This window comes from Geotrypetes seraphini, chromosome 1 (genome assembly GCF_902459505.1).
Source record: "Geotrypetes seraphini chromosome 1, aGeoSer1.1, whole genome shotgun sequence".
NCBI lineage: Eukaryota > Metazoa > Chordata > Amphibia > Gymnophiona > Dermophiidae > Geotrypetes > Geotrypetes seraphini.
The window spans coordinates 525,759,746-525,782,695 of record NC_047084.1 but is presented as its reverse complement, the minus strand read 5'-3'; the positions used below and the strand labels follow the sequence as shown (position 1 = coordinate 525,782,695).

The following is a 22,950-nucleotide window of genomic DNA, read 5'->3' as shown; positions in this document are numbered from 1 at the left end:
TAATGTCCATTTGTGCATGCTAAGGTTTAGTAAGTGCCCCTAATTAAATACAATTAATTAAATACAAATAAAATATACTACATACAGGCATTCCTAGTATGAATAAATAGTATAAGAACTCAAAAACCTAAATGAAGGCCAACGGTAGAAAGAAAGGAACAGCTTGCTCACTCTCAGAGACGAAGACTGTATATCTCAAGTGCCCAAAGTTTACAACCAGAGCACATCGTAGTTGTTTAACTTATATCTGGGCTATCATTGATATTTGTCTTATTTTCTCTGTGAGCTGTGATATAAATTATCTATCTTGTTTAACTGTGAACTATCATTAAAAATATAAATAGCTCAATCACACAACGTTGTTGCAACTGTTTGCTGACTGTTACTTAGCTCGGGTTAAAATTATTACAAACGGAACAAAAATGGATTGACCGTCTTCAGACTGTACATCCTAAGGGTCTTAATATATCTTTAAACTGGCAAGCATTTTTCTAATCCTAATTTAAGAATACGAATTAGAGATTTTCTCAGTCGAATATAAGTTCTCTATATATTAGTTTACCCGTTGGTCAGGGTGACCTCTTCACGGTTTTTAGCGGAAGTAAGTTTCTCCCGGATATGACGTAGAACGCCGCCAAAATACACCTATAAATCTGGCTGAGTGGCTCACAGCGTCTGAGATCTTCTAAACATTTAAACGCGATGAGGAGACGTGCGATTAAAAATCAGTAAGTGTAGAGAAACATTTAGAAATTCAATGGTAAATCCTAATATAATATTGCTTATTTAGGCTACAATATTAGTATGAGTTAGGTGGGTGGAGTGTTTGAGCTTTTCTTGGACAGTTAGAATTAAAGATATTCAGCTTTCTTTAAAATAGTGAAATAAGTTGGTAACATTGTGTTTTAATTTATGTAGATTTAGAATATTGAACTGATTGCTGTCCTGAAGAAGCTCTCCATAATTGAAGTAGAGCGAAACGGAGATCTTCCGTCGGGATGAAAGCCGGGAACAATTCTTAACCCGAGCTAAGTAACATTCAGCAAACAGTTGCAACAACGTTGTGTGATTGAGCTATTTCTATTTTTTATGATAGTTCACAGTTAAACAAGATAGATAATTTATATCACAGCTCACAGAGAAAATAAGACAAATATCAATGATAGCCCAGATATAAGTTAAACAACTACGATGTGCTCGGGTTGTAAACTTTGGGCACTTGAGATAAACAGCCTTCGTCTCTGAGAGTGAGCAAAGCTGTTCCTTTCTTTCTACCGTTGGCCTTCATTTAGGTTTTTGGATTCCTAGTATGAAACCTAGTACCGAGTGTATTTGTTTATCAAGCTATTAATTTGAAATTCACTAGTGATACAACAGATACATTTCCATTTATTGTCAAAAATGAAATGTAGTCTAGAACAATGGTCCTGAACCCTGTCCTGGAGGACCACCAGCTAGTCAGGTTTTCAGAATAGCCCTAATGAATATGCATGGAGCAGAATTGCACGCCTGTCACCTCCATTATATGCAAATCTCTCTCATGCCTGACTGGCTGGTGGTCCTTCAGGACCGGGTCGGGAACCACCGTTCTCGAAAACAGTGGAATATTTCATATATACTAGGATGGTGCTGTATCTTGATGGGAATCGGCTCTAGTGTGATTTATTTTTACGCTATGTGGCACTGGTTACCTGTATTAAAAACTCGCTAACTTTTCCCAGTTGCTTTTTGTCCTTTGTTGAAGAATGGAGTAGTGATTAAGTGATATTTCTACCTGTTCCAGGCCTTATCAGTGCGGCCATTGCTCCCAGTCCTTCTCCCAGCCATCAGAACTGAGGAATCATGTTGTCACCCACTCCAGTGACAGACCTTTCAAGTGCGGCTATTGTGGTCGTGCCTTTGCTGGTGCTACGACACTCAACAACCACATCCGGACTCACACAGGGGAAAAGCCTTTTAAGTAAGTAACTGTGGCATTAAGGCATTTTAGCAGCAAATGAACAGGGAGGGGAAGCGGCATGCCACCTGCCCACCAGCACCGGCTCATCCAGCCCAGCTCATGGGAGAAGCTCTTATGAAAAAAGTCAAGACCAAGATTCACATACAACAGACACATACATGGGTTACTGCGGTTTAAATCGGGACCCAGAATTGAGACTCATCCAATCAGACACACTTGCAGATTTATAGCATACAGCAGCTTGAAAATTCTGTCCATCACTGTTTTAGTTAAATGACAACTTATTCACCATTTTAAGGAATTTAGAGAACAGTAAGGAATTCTGGGTTTCAGATTCCGTTGGCAAGGGATAATTTGGTTTTGTTTTGATGGGCTGTCTCTATAGTCAATTGAAATAGCAACTTCTGATTACTTCATGTCAATAATTTAACAAGATCTATTTACACACTGTGGAAAAAAAAAAAAGTTTGTATATATGTGTGAGTGTTGTATGTGTGTTGAAAAAACGGACGCTCGTTAAATTTATCCAATGTGTCTCCCATGCTGACTCAGGAAGGTCTTGGCTAAACAGAAAATAGCTGTTTGTGTGAAGCAAACATATTAACGCAAGCCAAAAATAGTGCCAGCAATTTGATTGATTTTATCTGGTTGCTGTGTAAATAGATTTTAGTAATTAATTGAAGAGGTTTCAGGGTCAGAATGGAAAATAGATTTCTTTTAATGCAAAGGTGTTACTTATGTGTAACCTTGTTGACTCTACTTACTATTTTTTCTTAACATTCTGTTTTTGTCATGTTTCCAATAAAAGCAGACATTTTGCCCCGTTTCAAGCCATTCCATTATTTTTTTTTTTGAAACAATCTTTTTCTTGTACTTGACTATTTTTGATAACCAGATGTTTTTATGCTAAGGAATTTAGATGGACAGACCAAAATCCTAGTGTCTCCTCTGTGTGCTTAATGTTCTGTTTACAAAGCATTGCTCTCTTAACCTCTGCTGCTTCCCCCGCTGTACACATGAGGGGCATTCAAGTGCATGTTTACTTAAAAAGTGCAAAACTTAAAAAGTCCATTGGTGTAACCTTTCCCCTCACACTCTCTAAAACGCCTCCCTGCATGTATGATTTATCATCATTGAGCAGTCTAGAAAGAAAACTTTAAACTCATATTTTCCATCTAAAAAGGGGTGTAAATTAAATAAATAAATACACTAGGCATGGGTGCTGCATGCTGATTCATATTGGGAGCTTTTAATAAGTTGTCGAATGACCTGTTTGTTGTAAAATGCTTCACATATTGCCATTATTTGCTGATAAATAAAATAAATTTAGCAAACAACAGTGCATGTGGTTGATGTTTTGGTATGAAGATGAGGAAGGCTGCGACTTACCTTTCTATGGACGGACAAAAACAGAAGACAAAAAAATTCTCCGCACAAAACGAGCACACAAAAAAGCACAGCACAGGAGAGGGCAACCAATGGAATTGGATAGGAATGCTTTATTCGATATCACAATGTGACTCGACCCGAGTCGTGTTTTGACCAGAGGCCTGCGTCAGGAGTCCAAAGCTTCTGAAGGTTCGACGGTGTTCCAAGTTGTCAACTGATGATTAGTCTCTAATGGAGACTTTTACTAGCGATATTAGCCACTGCTGCGTTTGTTCATTAGCGCCTCAGATTGCACTCCATTAGAGACTAAACATCAGTTGACAATTGGAAACAAAGCAACTTGGAGCACCGTTGAACCTTCACAAGCTTTGGAGTCCTGATTCAGGCCTCTGGCTAAACCACGGTTCGTGTCGAGTCACATTGAGATATCGAATAAAGCGTTCCTATCCAATTCCATTGGTTGTCCTCTCCTGCGCTGTGCTTTTGTGTACTTACTTTTCTATACCACATTGTACGACAGTGGTTTGAAAAGTTTGGTAAAAAAGCAAGTTAAACAACGCAGTCTCCATTGAGGGTTATACACAGTCCAGTGAATTTCCAGGGTTGTTGTTTTTTGGGGTTTTTTTGTATTATAGGTAAAATAGCTTATGAGAAAAACTGGAAATTCATTGGACTAAGTGTATAGCCTTCGATGGAGACTACATTGTTAAGCTTTTTTACCAAACTTTTCAAACCACCCTCATAGGTCAGAAAAAAAAAAAAAAGAAGTAGTCTGAATTGCTGTGGACAATGGTTTTGATGTTACCTATGACCATGGGTGCAGATAATGGATCCTTTTTTTATTTTAGCAGATAGCCAATTACGGACTCCAGCAGAGCCTCTGTGTAATAGAATAGACCATAAACTGGAGTTCATGCCCTATATCACCTGTGAACGTGACCTGTGTTAATGTAGCATTCTTATTTGTCTGTGGGAAGAAGTTGTTATCTGGGATCCTGGGGTATGTATAGTAGTTCTAGGAGGATGTCTGCAAGATTAATATCTGTATCTCAGTAAAGGCAAGGAAAACCATGTCACAGCAGGTGTAAACTGCTTATATCCATCCAGTGAACCTGCTTCATAGGTGTAGTTTTGCTTACTTTTATTTGGGGGGAGGGGAGGACAAAGGGGTAGGGAGTCCTTACCCATAAACCTACTCTTCCTGCACGCTAAACCTTCCTCACCTATCACCTATTGCTCTTCTACTACTCCCATCAGACATCCCTCACTTCTTTTCCTTCACTCTTCCTTACCTATCTCTCTCCTCCATCCCCACCCTTCTTCTCCTCCTTCCCCCCTTACCAGTTCTACCCAATCAACTTATTTCACCTTCTTTCTCTCTTCTTGTTCTTTTTTACACCATCCCTCTCATCTATCTCTCCTTTAACTTCCCATCTCCTCCCGCTTTCCTTCATCCATCCTTTTCCACTTATTTCTCTTCCCCACCCTTTTCTTATCGCCTTCATATTTCCTCTCCACTTGCCTTCTTCTCCTACTTTTCCCTCTGCCTTTGTTCCATTTCTCTCTTCTTCCTTATCTCTTTTCCTCCTCGTTCCTCTGCTCTCACATCTTTTATCTCAAAACCACAACTATACCATCTCCATCTCCATCGCCCTCACCCCATCACACTCCTTCCCTACTTTATTAATTCTCAACCTGTTTCTTTCCTCCTGTCCTCTTGGCTTCTCCTGTCAATTCACACATTACTCTTCCCACATTCCGTGAACCCATTAGCTTCGACTACAGTATTACAATCACCCAGCCCCTCACCTCCTTATATTTGCACTTATAATTTTAACAAAAGAATCAAGCAATAGAAAGAGAGGTGGGGGGGTCATAAAGCTGACAGCACTACACATGCAGTGATTCTTTGCCATCTATATCAGGGGTGTCAAAATCTCTCCTTGAGGGCCGCAATTCAGTCGTGTTTTCAGGATTTCCCCAATGAATATGCATGAGATCTATTAGCATACAATGAAAGCAGTGCATGCAAATAGATCTCATGCACATTCATTGGGGAAATCCTGAAAACCCGACTGGATTGCGGCCCTCGAGGAGGGACTTTGACAACCCTGATCTATATAGTTCATGAGGCTGGCACAACTCTGTTTGTTATTTCTCTTAGTTTGGGATGGGGGGGGACATTTGCATCCTGATGCTCCCCCCAAACAATTATGCCCTAGTATATATTTCATTCTGTTGCATTCTGAGCTCCCATCCAGATCTACACATTGCAATTTACCAGGTTTTTTTGTCTTGCATACATCATTGAGGTTTCATAACCTTCCACAGTCACAGGCAACAGTATCTGAAAGACAGCTCTTTAACAGGGATGCATTCATTAGCATGTATTTGATTTGTAAGCATGTCTCTAAAGATGTTAGTGTGCACAAAATTAATTTCATGCATGTTAACCTGGAAATTAACAGCTACAAAGTCAATTTGCATGTTTTGAAAACTTCTGTTGTGTATTAGACAATTTGTATTAACCTGAATGTGTGAAATGAACTGAAAGAAAAAGCATCTGAAAATTGGGGGGAAAGGCCAAATGAATAGAAAACAAAGTAAAAATTTCCCCGTATACTTCTCTAATTTTAGCAGAGTGACTAGGATTACTAACAAAACCTAAATCTGAGTAGGGCCAATTCCTTCTGCCCCTGCCGCTGGCTCTGTTGTCATGTCCAGTGTCTTTAAGAAGCAATCTTGAAGAGAAGAACAGCATCTCTGAGCAGAATGTTCCTTCTTGATGAATAACTCAAAAAAAGTAAATAATAATTCAAAATAAATGTAGAAGCCCTTTTACTAAATATTATTAAGATCTAGGCTTAATGTGTTTTAATGAGGTAATGACCTCCCCTCCCCCCTTTTACAAAACTAGGGCAGTTTGTAGCACCCGTTGCGTCGGTAACAGCTCTGACATTTATAGAATTCTTGAGCATCGGAGCTGTTACAAACTGGTAAAAACTACGGCAGTATTTAGGACTTTTTAAATAATTGTTTTTTTGCAGATCCCACAGCATGTGAGATTTGCAAAAAATTAATGTACGCTTCTCCCTCCATATTCGCGGTTTTAGCATTCATGGTTTCGATTATTCACGGTTTTTAGCTTTCTAGCTCCTCCCCCCCCCAATTATGTCAGCTTGCATAGAGAAATCGCTGATTCCAAGTGTTTACAGAGAAAATCGCTGATTCCCAGCACTTTCTTCACCATGTTTTGCCTCTCCTTCAGGAACAGGCCAGGTATCCCACCATGTTATTCGCGGTTTCACCATATTCACGATGGTTTTTAATAGAAAACAGCGAATAACATATGAAAAAGTTATTTGCGGTTGTTCTGTATTTGTGGTTCTGTTAATCTCCTATCACAGCGAATACGGAGGGAGAAGTATAGAAGCATTTAGGCCCTGATTCTATAATGATGTTAATATTTCATATTTGTCAATTTGAACACATTACTCTGTATCTGAAAGTAGCCCATTAGCTCCCCATTTCTTATCGTATCTTGCATGCTTTTTGATTCCATAGAGGCCCTCGAGAGCTCTTAGATCAGAAAATCAAAAACATCTTATAGTCCCAACATATCGAGAAATTGTCCATGAACATATCGGGACTTCTACTTTCTCAGTAAAAGTGCCACAACTTTGGAACTCTTCATCTTTAGCATTACAACTATTGAGTTCAACTGTTAAGTTTAAAGCAAAGTCAAAAACATGTCCGATGCTTATCATAATAGTAACATTCAGCTTCTGAGAGTGTTCTGCAAGACACAAGTAGCATTAACCTAAGGGGGTCCTTTTACTAAGGCACGTTAACAGATTTAGCGCATGCTAATGATTAGCACGCATTAAATCGGCCAGTGCACCTTAGTAAAAGAGGGGGCTAATGTATTTTCCTTCCTACTTTCTTATAAAAATTGTAGTTCTGCTTTTAACCTCGTTGTATATTGTTTGTGATTTATTTGTTATTTTAAATTTGATTTGATTTTAGATTGTAAGTCATCTAGACAGTTTTCACCCTTGGTGCGGGATAGTAAGATATGAATAAACTTGTAAACTTGATGTTTTAATGCTTAGGTGCCGTTCAGCACGGTTGTCAATCATCCACTAGGCGCCATTTATAGAATCATGCCTTATTATGGTGTCTATATACCTCCGTGCTCCCAATTATCTCAACCGACTGGCAAGCATGGAGGAGTGCTTGCCAGTCGGTTGAGATAACTGGGAGCACGGAGATATATGTTATCAGAATTGCCGTAGAGTTATAAATCTATTTTGCCAGTTTGGATTTTTATTATGGTGTCTAAACATTCTTAGGCACCTGTAGGGGTTGAATCCTTAGGTGCACTGCCATTTGGACCAGGGTTTTCTTGGTCTAAATAAGTGAACCTAAGGTAGATGCCTACCAGCGCCTAAGTCAATCCATACCCAAACTCTGCCCCAAATCCGCTCCTAACCATGCCTACTTGCCAGTAGACATTTTGGTGTAGATGCCTACCTGGAAGAGGTAGGCACCTACCAAGTTAGGCACCTACCGACAAATTTAATTTTTCAAATGTTTTTTTTATTGCTTTACATAATATAACATAAATTTTTATTTATATAACGCAAAACCCTTTCAGTTCTATGTGGCTTACAAAAGAGATGGGCTGACCATTGTCAGTGAGCTACAATACCTAGAACATTGGCATTGACAAGTTAACAATAGTTTCATATTGATATGCCACTTTTGAGGGATTACAAGAATTTTGAGAACAAATGGGTTTTTAATAGCTTTCTAAAATGCATACTGTATATGAGGTTGATAGTCTAACTATTTGGCCCAGTTCCTTGGAAACAGCTTGGTATGATAAGAGTCGGTTAATGAAACTTTTCTGAGTACAGCCTTTGACCAAAAGGAAGCCAACGTCATGCCCATCTTTAAAAAGGGATCAAGAGGTGACCCAGGAAACTACAGACAGGTGAGTCTGACCTCGGTTCCGGGGAAAACGGCGGAAGCACTGATAAAAGAAAACATCGATGAACATTTGGAAAGAAACAAACTTCTGAAAACAAGCAAACATGGTTTCTTCAGGGGGAGATCGTGCCTAACTAACTTATTGCACTTCTTCGAAGGAATTAACAAACGGATGGACAAAGGAGTCCCCATAGACATCATATACCTTGATTTCCAAAAAGCCTTTGACAAGGTGCCTCACAAGCGTCTACTCTGGAAACTGAAGAACCATGGGGTGGACGGAGACGTACATAGATGGATCAGAAACTGGTTGGCGGAGGGTAGGGGTGAAGGGCCACTACTTGGATTGGAGAAGGGTCACAAGTGGTGTTCCACAGGGCTCGGTGCTCTGGCCGCTTCTATTTAATATATTTATAAATGATCTAGAAACAGGGACGAAGTGTGAGATAAAATTTGCTGACGACACCAAACTATTTAGTGGAGCTTGGACTAAAGAGGACTGCGAAGAATTACAAAGGGACTTGAACAAACTAAGGGAATGGACGACGAGATGGCAGATGAAGTTCAATGTCGAAAAATGTAAAGTATTGCATGTGGGAAGCAGAAACCCGAGGTACACCTATATGATGGGAGAGATGTTATTGAATGAGAGTACCCAAGAAAGGGACTTGGGGGTAATGGTGGACATGACAATGAAGCCGACGGCAAAGTGCGCAACGGTCGCTAAGAGAGCGAATAGAATGCTAAGTATAATCAAGAAGGGTATTACTACCAGAACGAAAGAAGTTATCCTGCCATTGAATCGGGCGATGATGTGCCCGCATCTGGAATACTGCATTCAATATTGGTCGCCGTACCTTAAGAAGGACATGGCGTTACTCGAGAGGGTTCAGAGAAGAGCGACGCGTCTGATAAAAGGGATGGAAAACCTTTCATACGCTGAGAGATTGGAGAAACTGGGTCTCTTTTCCCTGGAGAAGAGAAGACTTAGAGGGGATATGATAGAGACTTATAAGATCATGAGGGGCATAGAGAGAGTAGAGAGGGACAGATTCTTCAAACTTTCAAAAAATAAAAGAACAAGAGGGCATCTGGAAAAGTTGAAAGGGGACAGCTTCAAAACAAATGTTAGGAAGTTCTTCTTTACCCAATGTTTGGTGGACACCTAGAATGCGCTTCCAGAGGCCATAATAGGGCAGAGCACGGTACTGGGGTTTAAGAAAGGATTGGACAATTTCCTACTGGAAAAGGGGATAGAAGGGTATAAATAGAGAATTACTGCACAGGTCCTGGACCTGTTGGGCCACCGCGTGAGCGGACTGCTGGACACGATGGACCTCAGATCTGACCCAGGAGAGGCATTGCTTATGTTCTTATGTAAAAAATGGTTTGTAAAGGTGCTTTCAATTACCAGCACTGATTAAGCCAATTTAAAAAAATGAGTTAGGTGCCTAGATCAGCTAGGCATGCCAATCTAGGCACCTGACTTCTGGCGCCGTTTATAGAATCTGGGCCCTACTGCCTCCATGTTAGGTGCTCCCATGTTAATTATGTCCACAATATCTAGTTAGTTTACACTAATAAAAACATGCTGGCTTGATAATGCTACTACCCATGGCACACTCCCTCCCCAAAAAATTACAAAAAAATAGTGTGCAAATAGCACACACTAACAGACAAATTAGTGCAAAATGCTTTAATGCATTTTATAGTAAGCCTTTTTTGGCATGCCAACTGTGCATTAGGGCTTAACACCCTTTAGTAAAAAGGCCTCTTAAAGACCCAAACCCATGTCTTCTGAACAGCTTTTTTGGTGGAAATCTGAAATCTCTCTTGTTGACCTCCCAGTCAGGTTTTCAGCATATCCACAGTGAATATACATGAAATAAATGTACATAAATTGAAGACCCAGCATAAAACATTTTCTTTTGTATATTCATTGTTGATATCAGGAAAACTCAACAAACTGAGATTACCAGGGCAAGTTTGGCAAAAGCCGGCAGTACTTTTGAGAATTGGTGATGTTAGGTTCATTGGCAACACATAACTGCTCAACCACTATACAGGTATATCTAAAGGACGCAAAAAGGTGATACAGCTAAAGAGGCTCATTTTCAAAGCACAGAGACTACAAAAAGTTCCATATTTATTTATTTATTTAAAAATTTCTTATTTACTGCAAATCTACAAATCTAAGTGGCTTACAACTATTTATATATTTAAAAATGTCTTATATGTTACTATGGGGCTCATTTTCAAAAGCGAAAAACATCCGAATAATTTAGGCGTGATTCCTTACAGAACGTTTCAGGGGCAGTTGCATGTGCAACTCCAAATTAGCGCCAATAATTGATTGTTAGCAGCCAGTTCCTGAGGGCTCCTTTCACAAAGGCGCGCTAACGGTTTTAGCGCACGCTTAGCACATGCTAAAATGCTGCACACGCTAGCCGCTACCGCCTCCTTTTAAGCAGGCGGTAATTTTTCGGCCAGTGCGCGCTATTGCACGCGCTAATCCGGTGGGGGTGCTAAAAATGCTAGCGCTCCTTTGTAAAAGGCGCCCTGAGTGTTAATGACTCATTAGCTAATGTAGCTGCACATGCAACTCAGGATCATGCCCAAATGTGGGAGACCTTTTATAGAATGCAGAAGAAGTGATTGACATTGGCATGGGGTGAAGGTGGCGCCAGCGCTTCTACATTTGCAGACATATTTGGCCATTTGCATTTAAAATTTGCATTTAATATTTGCATTTAAAATGATTCTTGCTGAAGAGCAGGCCATAGTTAAACATGCACTCACTGCACATTTGCTGTCATATGCATATCCGGTGGTACTTGTCAACTGGATGATGCCATTGAATATACGAATAAAATTAGGCAATGATGCTTATCTTTAGACACTGTTCACTGCCACTGAATATTAGGCTTGAGGTGTTTGTGTCCATAAATAAAGTTTTCCTCTTTTATTCTGATTAAACATATAAAACAATACAATTAAGTCTTTGGACAAAGGGTAAATCTTTGCAGGATATGATGCCCTTTTAAAGGATAACAAAAAAGCAAAGCATCACAAGAGCTTTCCAAGAGCGAGTGCAAAGCTGCAATGAGAAGGCGGTGTGAGGACTAGTAACCTACCCCCACCCCCACCTCCTAGAGACAAACAGAAGAAGTCCAATGGACATTACAGTAGCATCAGTCATTTGGAACGAGCAAAGTTCCTGAAGATGTCTGACTTATGGTGAAAAGGTTGTTAAGGTAACAGCTTAGGGCGGGCAGCAGAAATGTTAAAGATTTCTGCAATACATCAGAATCTAATATCTTAGTTTTGTTCATTCTTTTTCTAATCTAATGGATCAAAAGAGTAAAAGTCCCATGTTCTTCTTTCCTCTGCATTTATTGCCTTTAAGGATTAACACAGATAAAATAGGTCTGGTTTAAAAAAATTGCATGGGCGCAGTTTGGTGGGGGGAAGGGATATGAGATGTGGTGCCTCTCTCAGATGCTCTGGATGGTGCTGATAAATTCCACTCCCCCCCCCCTAATCAAATAATCCAATATGACCACTTTAATCATTGCTACCCCATATTAGCCTGGCAAGTTATATCTCATATATTTCCTGGTGTTATAGTCAGATACAGTATATCAGTGTTGTTCATTCTGGTTTGAAGGACTATCTTGTTTTCCCCATGTATTGTTTGTTAGAGCATAATTTGCTTTAGATAAAATATACCACATTGCTAGATTGGCCTATTGTAAAATACTTGAGCCTTTTGTAAAATATTTGAAGAATTGAGCATTACCCTACCTAAGTATCTCAGGTACGACACATGTATATCTACAGGTTCAAAATATGCAGTGGAGATGGTAGAAGGTATGCCTATAGTTTTGTGCAAAGTTTTAAGCACAGTTGGTCGTCTGTATGTTTCAGTGAATCTTTAAGGGCTCCTTTTACAAAGGTACGCTAGCATTTTTAGCGTACGCACTGGATTAGCGTATGCCATAGCACTCTCTACCCCAAAAACTACCGCTTGCTCAAGAGGAGGCGGTAGCGGCTAGAGCGCTTTTGTAAAAGGAGCCCTAAGTGATACAATCTCTATATAGTAAAGTTAAACATGATATCTTTTCTGTAAATTTTTAGTCAGTGAATATGGCAGGTGCAAAGGTTTGGACCCACTTTCAGTTATTTCTTTGTATCACTTCCTTTGGCAGTAATAAAAGCCTCCAAATGTTTCCTGTAAGGTAAGAGTCTTTCTATTCTTGCTTTTGGAATGTTTTCCAATTCTCCTTTGCAGAACTCTTGTGGCTCAGAAATGCAGTATTTTAGGCATCCTTGCTTGCACTGCATTTTTTGAGATCTCCCCATAGATTTACAGTAATTTTCCAGTCTGGGGACTGTGAAGGCCATTCCAAAACCTTCATCTTTTTTTTTCCTTTTTTTTTTTTTTTCCTGTAAGTACTTCATGGTTGATTTTGAGAATATTTTGTGTCATTATCTGGCTGCCATATCCAATATTTTTTCAGCTTCACTTTCTTCATTGAAATGGAGGAATAGTCTAATGGTTAGAGCAGTGGGCTTGAGAAGCAGGGAAAACAGATTCAAATCTTACTGCTTCATATTTATTTATTGGGATTTATTATGATGAGATTCAGTGGTGTACAGCAAGTACAGTTCAACATAAAACTTACAATTTTGTGAACAGTATAACAGTAGTGAAAAAAGCGAACATAAAAAAAAAAAGTTGCAGGGGTCCTTTTTATTAAGGTGCACTAACTGATTTCGTGCTTTCTAAAGCTTAGTGTGTGCTATGTGCTAAGACATCTATTATATTCCTATGGGCATCTTAGCATGTAGTGCGTGCTAATCTCTAGTGTGCACTAAATCAGTTAGCGCACCTTAATAAAAGAACCCCTGAGTGAGGTAAACTCAAAATCAGCAAATTAAAACTTGACAGTGGACTACCATGAAACCAGTTTCACAAATTTACTTATACTACCACTGAAATTCAAATAAGAGGGAAATAATACAGTGAGCAATCCCCCCCCCCCAAAAAAAAAAAAAAAGCAGAACAGTCCAGGTCTTCAAGCCAATGGGAATTTAATGACAATCATACATGAAAAAAACATGACTTGAATCACAAAGACGTGACTCGACATGGGCCATGTTTTGGCTAAAAAGCCTGCCTCAGGAGTCTGGACTGTTCTGCTCTTTTTGGATTGCTCGTTGTTGTCCCCCTCCCCCCCCTTTTTTTTTTTTTTACAAAACCATAGTGCAGTTTTTAGAACCAGCCACAGCAATAACAGCTCCAAGGCTCATAGGAATTCTGTGCGTGTTGGAGCTGTTACCGCCGCAGCTGGCGCTAAAACCCCCCATACAGTTTTGAAAAAAAAGGGGGGGCGTATTGCAGAGACTAACATTCCCCATTCTTAGTGGAAATAATACATCAGTCTAATACTTATGAAACAACTAATAATTATACATCAGAACATTCAGATAACATGATGATAATGCTTTTTCTACAATACAGCTTATGCTATAGCTGAGGGGTCAAGTGCAATTATTAGATGAGGACAAAATGGGTGGTACAGAGTCCGTTGGGATAAATAGATGGGAGGCTAAACTCAAGGCAAGTTAATTATACAGTACAGTAAAACCTTGGTTTGCAAGCATAATTTTTTTTCCAGAAACATGCTTGTAATCCAATAATGGAAACTCAAACAATTTGTTTCACAACCCAAAAACAAAATACTATACATACTTGAATTGCAAGATCTCGCTCGTTTAGACCAGTCACCGCACTCCTGCAGCATCAGAGAGAGAAGAACCATCGGCTCAGTTGTGATGATGTGACGCGTGTATACCGTATGTACTTGTATTGGAAGACATTGCTTGTATATCAAGTTAAAATTTAATAAAATGTTTTGTTGTCTTGCAAAACGCTTGCAAACCAAGTTACTTGCAATCCAAGGTTTTACTGTATAAGGAACTGATTTAGTTAGAGTGTGTAGCAAGCTAGCCCTGGTGTATGGTCAGTCACCCTATGTATTAAAGGCTTGGGTGAAGAGCCAGGCTTTCACCTGCTTCCTGAAGTAGAGGTAGTCTGGAGTTAGATGTAGATTATGAATTTGAGTAGATACTGATTTTTTGGTGTGACTAGAATGGAAATTGCAAGTGTGTAGGTATCTGTGACAACTGATTAGCTATTCGTAGATTGGTAATTCACTGGGACTGTTCAGTCCTCTTTGTCTGTTAAACAGCACAGAACTGTGAAGTTTTGCAGTATACGGTTATGTTATTCTATAAAAGGCACCTAAACTTAGGTGCAATTTTTAGAATAGTACTTACATCTAGGAGCCGTGCCTAACTTTAGGCATGACCATTTGCACCAGTGAAAATGTGATACAAAACCTCAGCCTCTTAGGCCCTCTTTTACAAACTAAACTAAACTAAACCTTAAGTTTATATACCGCATCCTCTCCACGGAAGTGGAGCTCGGCACGATTTACAAGAACTTAAAATATAAGAAGAGAAAGGAAAAGGTTTACATGAGCTTATATATAGAATGGAAGAGTAAGGGGGAAAATAGAATTACATGTTAGAGAAGAGCCAAGTTTTCAGTTGCTTGCGGAATAGTTGGAGAGAGCCCAGGTTCCGCAACGGGATAGTAAGGTCGTTCCAGAGACCTGTGATTTTGAAGAGAAGAGATATTCCCAGTTTACCTGCATAGAGAATACCGTGTAGAGAGGGGAAGGATAGTTTATATCTTTATATATATATATATATATATATATATATATATATATATATATATATATGTAATGTAATTGTAATGTAATTTATTTCTTATATACCGCTACATCCGTTAGGTTCTAAGCGGTTTACAGAAAATATACATTAAGATTAGAAATAAGAAAGGTACTTGAAAAATTCCCTTACTGTCCCGAAGGCTCACAATCTAACTAAAGTACCTGGAGGGTAATAGAGAAGTGAAAAGTAGAGTTAGAGGAAAAATAAAAATAAAATAAACATTTTAACAAGACAGCATTGATCTAAATACTTTGGAAGGTAGAAGAGAGGAGAGAAAGGAATAGAAGCAGAAGGGGGAGCCGTTCTGGAGAAATTTAAATGATAGAAATAGAACAAAACAAAGACAAAAGGCAAAACAATAGATAAGATTAAAGATAAATCATAAGCTGGAAAGAAAAATAAAATAAAACTTTGTCTTCAATCCACGGTTTCAGCGTCAGTGATGAAGTGGAGCAAGTAAGTTTAGGAGGAGCGATTGACGTTTCCAGAAAGGGCTTCTTCAGGGAAGAGACTTGGCAGACAGTCCCAGGATGCCTATGTCTCCTCCCCTGCGATGTTCTCCCATCCATGCATTCCCTCCCAGACACACTGCCCGTGCCCCAGCCGCTCCAAGGAGGCTGCCCCAGATGAGGCCCACGGTGAATGCACGATTCTCTCCTCTGCGGGAAAGCCGCCCGGAGCCGACAGTCGATCTTCTTAGCGGATTGCATGGGGGGAAGAGTTCACACTCTTGGTAGGATCGGGTCTGTGTGCTCTCGGTGGTTGTGGCTGGTCTCGTTGCTGCTTAGGTGTAAAAGCATATATATATATGTATATAGTTTATATACAAAGGCGCGCTAAGCGTTTTAGCACAGATTTAGTGCGCGCTAAATCAATATGTACGCTAACCGCTAATGCGTCCATAGGATAACATGCACGCGTTAGCATATAGCATGTGTTTAGCGTACGCTAAAAAGCTTAGCGCACCTTTGTAAAAGAGGGGGTTATGTGCATAAATTTAAGTGAAAACCAATTAAGGCTAATAATTGCTTTTTAGAAGCCAATTATCAGTGTGAATGGGCTCATTATTCAATGAAGTCACGCATGCAAATTGGGCAAGCGTGCCCAAATTTGTGCACACCGCTCAAAGCGCTATTTATAGAATCCGGAGGGTTAATAATGACTTCTATTGTGGGAATTTCTGCTTCAGTCACAATGTTCTCTAGATTACTGGTTTCCAACTTGGGGAAGGGTGATCTTGAAGGGAGTGTGGACGCATCATGGCGATGGGGAAGAGAGAAATAAGACAGCATTGCCCTAAAAGGGGGGATAGATTCTTATAAAAGGGGATAGATTCCGTACAAATGTAAGGAAGTTCTTCTTCACCCAGAGTGTGGTAGAACTCTGGAACGCTCTTCCAGAGGCTGTTATAGGGGAAAGCACCCTCTAGGGATTCAAGACAAGGTTAAACAAGTTCCCGCTGAACCAGAACATACGCAGGTAAGGCTAGACTCAATTAGGGCACTGGTCTTTGACCTAAGGGCCACTGCGTGAGCAGACTGCTGGGCACGATGGACCACTGGTCTGACCCAGCAGAGGCAATTCTTATGTTCTTATTGCCAGCATTGTAGACCTCCTTTCCCTACCTGATTATTGAAACAGAGAGAAGCAGCAAATGTGCAGGGGGGTTGTCTTATCCATTGAAACAGAGAACAACCAAAGTGATCTCTACTCTCCTCCCCATCCCACCATAAAGGAGAAGGGGGCTTAAAAGGAGACGATGCATCCCTTCTGCTACTGCTGAATGAGAGAAGGAGAGGAGCCACCTGGTTCACCCATTATGAAAACAGAAGAACCAGATGGGTTTTCCATATTTAAGTATGTTAGATTACTTTCAGTGACTAAAACTGGATAATTAGGGTGGTTGAGATATTTAAGTATTACATTTAGCAAAATAAAGTGTGAATGTGTGTGTTTTTATGGAGGAGGGGGTAGACTTGGAGCTCATGTGAACATATTGGGTTATTGGAAGTCAATGTGGTGACCATTCTAGATTTTAAATCTTCTTTTTCTAAGCCCTATAAAGTGATAAGTGGCTTCAAATCTCATACATTACTGTATCATACTAAGAATCCAGATTTCTCCACATCCAACATAGTAGAACTGCACAACAATGAGGAAGACAAGCCAAGGAATATTCAGCAAGCAGGAAAGATTGCAGAAAAGAAGTAGGAAGTTGATATTCTTATACCTAGCTATTATGGCTTGAAAGAGTGGGAAATATTTAGTTTCACAATGAGAAGCAAAAAAAATGTGAGCTATAAGAAGCTGTATTGCATTTTATCTTCCCCCAAAATTTGCTTGCTTAGTAGATAAGGACAGGTTGTTCACCATCGCCAAGGTAGAGAGAATGAGAGGGCACTGTCTAAAGTTGAAAGGGATAGATTCCGTACAAACGTAAGGAAGTTCTTCTTCACCCAGAGAGTGGTAGAAAACTGGAACGCTCTTCCGGAGTCTGTCATAGGGGAAAACATCTTCCAGAGATTCAAGACAAAGTTAGACAAGTTTATGCTGAACAAGAACGTGCGCTGGTATGGCTAGTCTCAGTTAGGGCGCTGGTCTTTGACCAGAGGGCCACCGCGTGAGCGGACTGCTGGGCATGATGGACCACTGGTCTGACCTAGAAGCGGGAATTCTTTTGTTCATTCCTGCAACAATGTAACCTTCTTTTGCAAAGTATTGTAGCTTTCCCTCCGATACAGTTTCCCCTTTGTATCCCTATGCTGTAAAATTTCCCCATGCTGCTACGTGGGCCTCTTACATGTGAATCGCCTTGGAGCCAGGGCAGGATTAATTTGTCGAGGGCCCCTAGGCACCCAAGTACACTGGGCCCCCCTGCCCCGCCCCACCCCAACATGTGCCCAGGCAGAAACAGAAAGCTGCGTCAGAGGGAAGCTTTGGGCAAGCAGCACCGCTTGCACAATTACAGTTCCCGTTGCCTTTCTTACCCGCGTTGCTTGCTTGTCTTACTTTCCGTTGATGGGGGGGCCACATTGCTGATCGGGGTGGGGCCCGAATTGCCAATCGGATGGGGGGGCCGTGTTGCCAATCGATGCTGGAGGGGCCCATCGCCGTTTGGAAAAAACAATGTTGATGCTCTCCTTCATCGGGCCCCCCTGTCCATTTTGGGCCCTAGGCACGTGCTACTTGGCCTATTGGTTCATCCTGCCCTGCTTGGACCAGTACTGGAAAAGTGCAATTAAGAAGTCCTGATTGGATTAAATTAGAAGTACTGCAGCTGCTTTAAAAGAGTACTGATACCATGTGGTCTGAGCTATTAAACTCTCATTTCTTGCCCCCTTCTTAACATTATTCCTGAAAAGACATCAAAGTTTCTCTGTTCTTTAACTTAGGGGGAAATTCATGAAAGGGAGCTCGGTGTGTTAGCATGCACTAACTGCTAAAGGTGCCCATTATATTCCTATGGTTGCCATCAGCAGTTAGCGCATGCTAACATGATTGCAAGTGGTAATACATTAGCGTGCGCTTAGCGCCTTTTCATGAATTCCCCTCTTAATCACCTTTGCCTTTTTTTTTTTAATTTAATATTTATTGATTTTTAATAATTGACAATAATTACAAGTCAATAAGCAAACATACACTGTAGTTTGAAATAGATCACATTCCAAAATTCTTAAAGAAAATCAAACTATACAAAGCATTGTTAGTCCACAATATATTTTGGAGACGAAGTTAAGGAAAAAACTGAGATGAAACAATTAGGAAATTAATAAAAGACAATAATAAAGAGGCGATCTGACTGCTCTTGAACAATCTGCATTGAGCTAACTTGAAAACAAAGAAGCTCATGGTGACTCTCTATCCGAGATAAACTTAGATAACTGTTGTGGTTCATAAAATACATATCTATTTCCTCCAAATATCATAACACACTTACAGGGGTATCTTAGAACAAAGGTTGCCCCTAGTTGTACAGCCTGAGGTCTTAATACCAAAAATTGTTTTCTTCTTCTCTGGGTTGGACGAGATACATCAGGGTACATCCTAATTATATTTGTCATAAACGGAACATCTTTATACTTAAAAAACATCCTAAGCATCCAGTCCCTGTCCGAATCAATTGCAAACTGTACTATTAATGTGGCTGGGACCTGAATCTCAGTATCCGATCTCTCTAGAATCTGAGTCAAATCCAAACTATCAGCAGATAAATTCTGCTGATCTAAGTTTGGATTTTGAGGTTTAATTCTCTTTAAAAGGTAATATATTTTTGAGAGAGGTGGATACGAGGTTTCTGGTACTTTCAAAATTTCTGACAGATATCTTTTAATCACCTTTGCCTTTAAAAGGAAAAATTGAGACCCAGAAATATAGACTAGTCTCATTAACATGTATAAAATAATGTCATTTGTTTAGGGCTGTGTTTGCTTTTCTATGTGTTGGCAACTTATTTAAAAAGGGTAGAGATATGGATGACTCTGGGACTGTGGCCTAGATTCACTAAGCTTTGCGAGCCTTCTGTGACCAGTTTGCGAGCCTTCTCTGACCCCGACCTGATTCACTAACCTCCTGACCGATCAACCTCTGAACCGATCCGCGCATGCAAATGAGGGGAAATGGTATGCAAAGTAGGACGGCAGCAATTCACTAAACTGAAGAAGGAGCACCGACTGGGCTTACCAATCCAAAAAGAAGGGACTGCTGAGGACCAGTCGCTCACGCCCTTGTCGACTGTCCTGCTCTCTGCCGCACTGGAATCCCAGCCCTGAAACCATCAAACATCTCCCTTGTGCAAAAAGCGCCCTGCTTTCTGCCGCCCTGCCTCTCTGCGAGCCCGTGTTTTTAACCCGCAGGTATAAAGCAGGACTGCACTATGGCGTCTTCTGCTGTGTGTTAAGGAAAGAGCTGGGACTTGTGAGAAATGATTTCTGTGCCTTGCCCGGGGCACTTTCAGATCTGTGCGGCATTAATAAAAATGTCTGCGGTGCAAGGCGCTCTGACCGACTCCATCGAGTCTGAGGAGCAGAGCAGGGCTCAGCCAGCCAGTCAGGCCTGTCACTCGGCACTCAGATCCTGCCCTGGCCTGTTGCATGCCTCTAGCACCTCTTGCGCTCCTATTCCCTGCCCCGGGCTCTTCGGCGTATGTGTCTGGATCACTCTACAGCTATCCGTGGGGTCGGTGTGGGGCGTGCCTCTGATCTCATCAGTTTGCATAAGGACCCATAGGGAATCGGTCGCCCAGCCACGGATCACCCACAGATCGGATCGGATCTGTGAGTTTAGTGAATCTAGGCCCATGTTTCCTGCTATTTATATCTCCTAGAGATGGAGCATTGCAGTATAACTTAATTAGACAATTACATTTTTTTGTTTTCAGCTTTCAACAGCCAGTCCCATATTCTGTTAAATGTACACAAACAGGTGATGGGATGGGACTGAGCATCCAATCTGTTAGCAGGTTCATGATATCACCAGATCTAATCTGTGCATATAAATGTAAGTTGTGAGACAAGACAGAGAAAACCAGTCCACACAGATAAAGGGTAATCAGAAAGCAGCAGACCAAGGTAAAAAGCAATGTTGGGAGATTAGCCTGGATTGGCAGGCTAGCCTGGCTTGCTAGGAGTAATTAGCACACAAAGCACCTTTCACAGACACAAAAACACTTTTGTTTTATTGTTTGCCTCACACCAATCAAAGAATATAGCCGTAACTTACCTCAGCCAGCTGCTATAGGCATCAGTCTGTTTTCCCAAGGCCTGCCTCCACCTATATGTAGGGAAAACTTGAGAATTCATCTTTCTCCCTCGAGAACCTCTCTTGAATAAGCCCAGCCTGGGAAGAAATACCTCTCTTCTTTGAGTCCTATCCCTGTGACTCAACACTGAGCTGCATAGCCCAGTGCATGCTGGGACCTGTAGTTCCACATTTGATTAGCACCTCTTGCTGCCCAGGGGTATAATATTTGCAAGGGGGAAGGAAAACTCCTTAATATATCACAAATGAAATACATAACCCCCCCCCCCCATTTACAAAACCATAAAAGCGGTTTTTAGCGCAGGCTGGCATGCTGAATGTTCTGCGCTGCTTCCGATGCTCACACACTTCACAATATGGTCACTTGCTTTATATTATCTGACATTTTTCAATCTTTATTCTGTTTTGATTAAACCTACTCTCTTTTAATTCACTAGTTTTTTTCACATTAGATCTGTGCATGTCACACATCTTCACATTCACCATCACAGTATTTTTTGCATTGTTTACTTATCACTCCATTACAATTTATTATCCATAGGACCCCTGAGGAAGACACCTTGTCGAAACGCGGACAGTGTTGGGTCCTGCGCCATCAGCCTATTGGGTCCTTTTGATCCTTATGTGGACTTATACCTTTTATGTGGATTGTTTATTTGGAACTTCAATTAAAGTCCATTTCAGGATCATCGTCTCTCCACATTGCTTTTTTGGTTTCTCTGTAACATTTGGCACGTACTCACATTTGAAATCCATTTCTGGAAATATGTTGGCAACTGTAGACCAGTGTGCCTTATAAATATTTTTTCAGCCCTTTGTTCTCTGTTTCTCAGTGTATCCCTGAAATTTTGGGCCTTGAACACTGCCAGAGACGGTAGGGATTCGGGCAGCTTGTTCCAAGCATACAGTGCAGCAAGGCAGAAGGGACAGAGTCTGGAGTTGGCGAAGGAAGAGAAGGGCCCAGACAGGCGGGACTTACCAGCTGAGCAGAGCTCACGGTGGAGGGAGGGGGCATAGGGGAGATAAGTGAAAAGAGATAGTGAGGGGCAGCTGAGTGAGTGCATTTGTACGCCAGTAAGAGGAGTTTGAATTGTATTCAGAAATGGATGGGAAGCCAATGAAGTGACTTTAGGAGAGGAGTAATGTGAGTAAAGCAGCTCTCCCGGAATATGAGTCCTGCAGCCGAATTCTGGATGGATTGGAGGGGAACAAGATGGCTAAATGGAAGGCCTGAGAGTAATGAGTTGCAGTAGTCTAAACACAAAGTGATGAGGGGATGGATAAGATCTTTCCAGATATGGGAGTCATATGTGCATACATACAGTACAGATTGATGACACCCATTATACACAGTGCCATGCTGAATCAGAGCAGAGATTCAGTGAGCCCAGCCTTAGTGACCAGAGAGTATACCACAGATCCCAAAGCCTAGATCATGGATGGAGACTATGTAATAAGCAGATTCTACCAATTGGTTGAACTGGATTTTAAGACCAATTGGTATTTTATTAAGCCCCTGAAGCAGCCTTAGGCGAAACATGGACATGCCAGGTATCAGCTTTTAATCACTGGAGCATGACATGTGAATAAAGTCTACTTTTAATCTTTTCACCGACTAGCTTTATGGACTTTTCTCCAGGAATTTGTCCAAACCTTTGTTAAGCACAGCTATGCTAGATGCCTTGATCCCAGCCTCGGCAACAAATGCCTTAGCTTGATTGTGCACTGAATGAAAAAAGGACATTTCCCAATTTGTTTTAAATCTGGTACCTGTCAGTTCCATGAAGCATCCCCCTAGTTACAATACTATTTGAAAGAGTAAACAAATGCTCATGATATCATAAGCCTGTATATCATATTTCCTTCCAGCCATCTCTTCTCCAAGCTTTAGAGCCAGAATTCATAAGGGAGCTCCTCACCCCCTTCATCTGTTTTGTCGCTTTTCCCTACTACTTCCCTTATGTTCTATTAACAGAAGACAAAATTGAAATGAGTTTTTCTATATTTTCTCATTCTCAAAATAACTAACTAGGAGTAAGGACAGAGAA

General features: G+C 40.8%; 1 protein-coding gene across 1 annotated transcript in view; it reads left to right on the top strand.

The window, feature by feature from the left end:
• Window positions 1-22,950, top strand: part of PRDM6 (PR/SET domain 6) — a 288,493-nt gene that overhangs the window by 257,759 nt on the left and 7,784 nt on the right. The window contains 1 exon segment of the mRNA XM_033929007.1: window positions 1,784-1,960. Coding sequence (XP_033784898.1) covers window positions 1,784-1,960 — 177 coding nt within the window.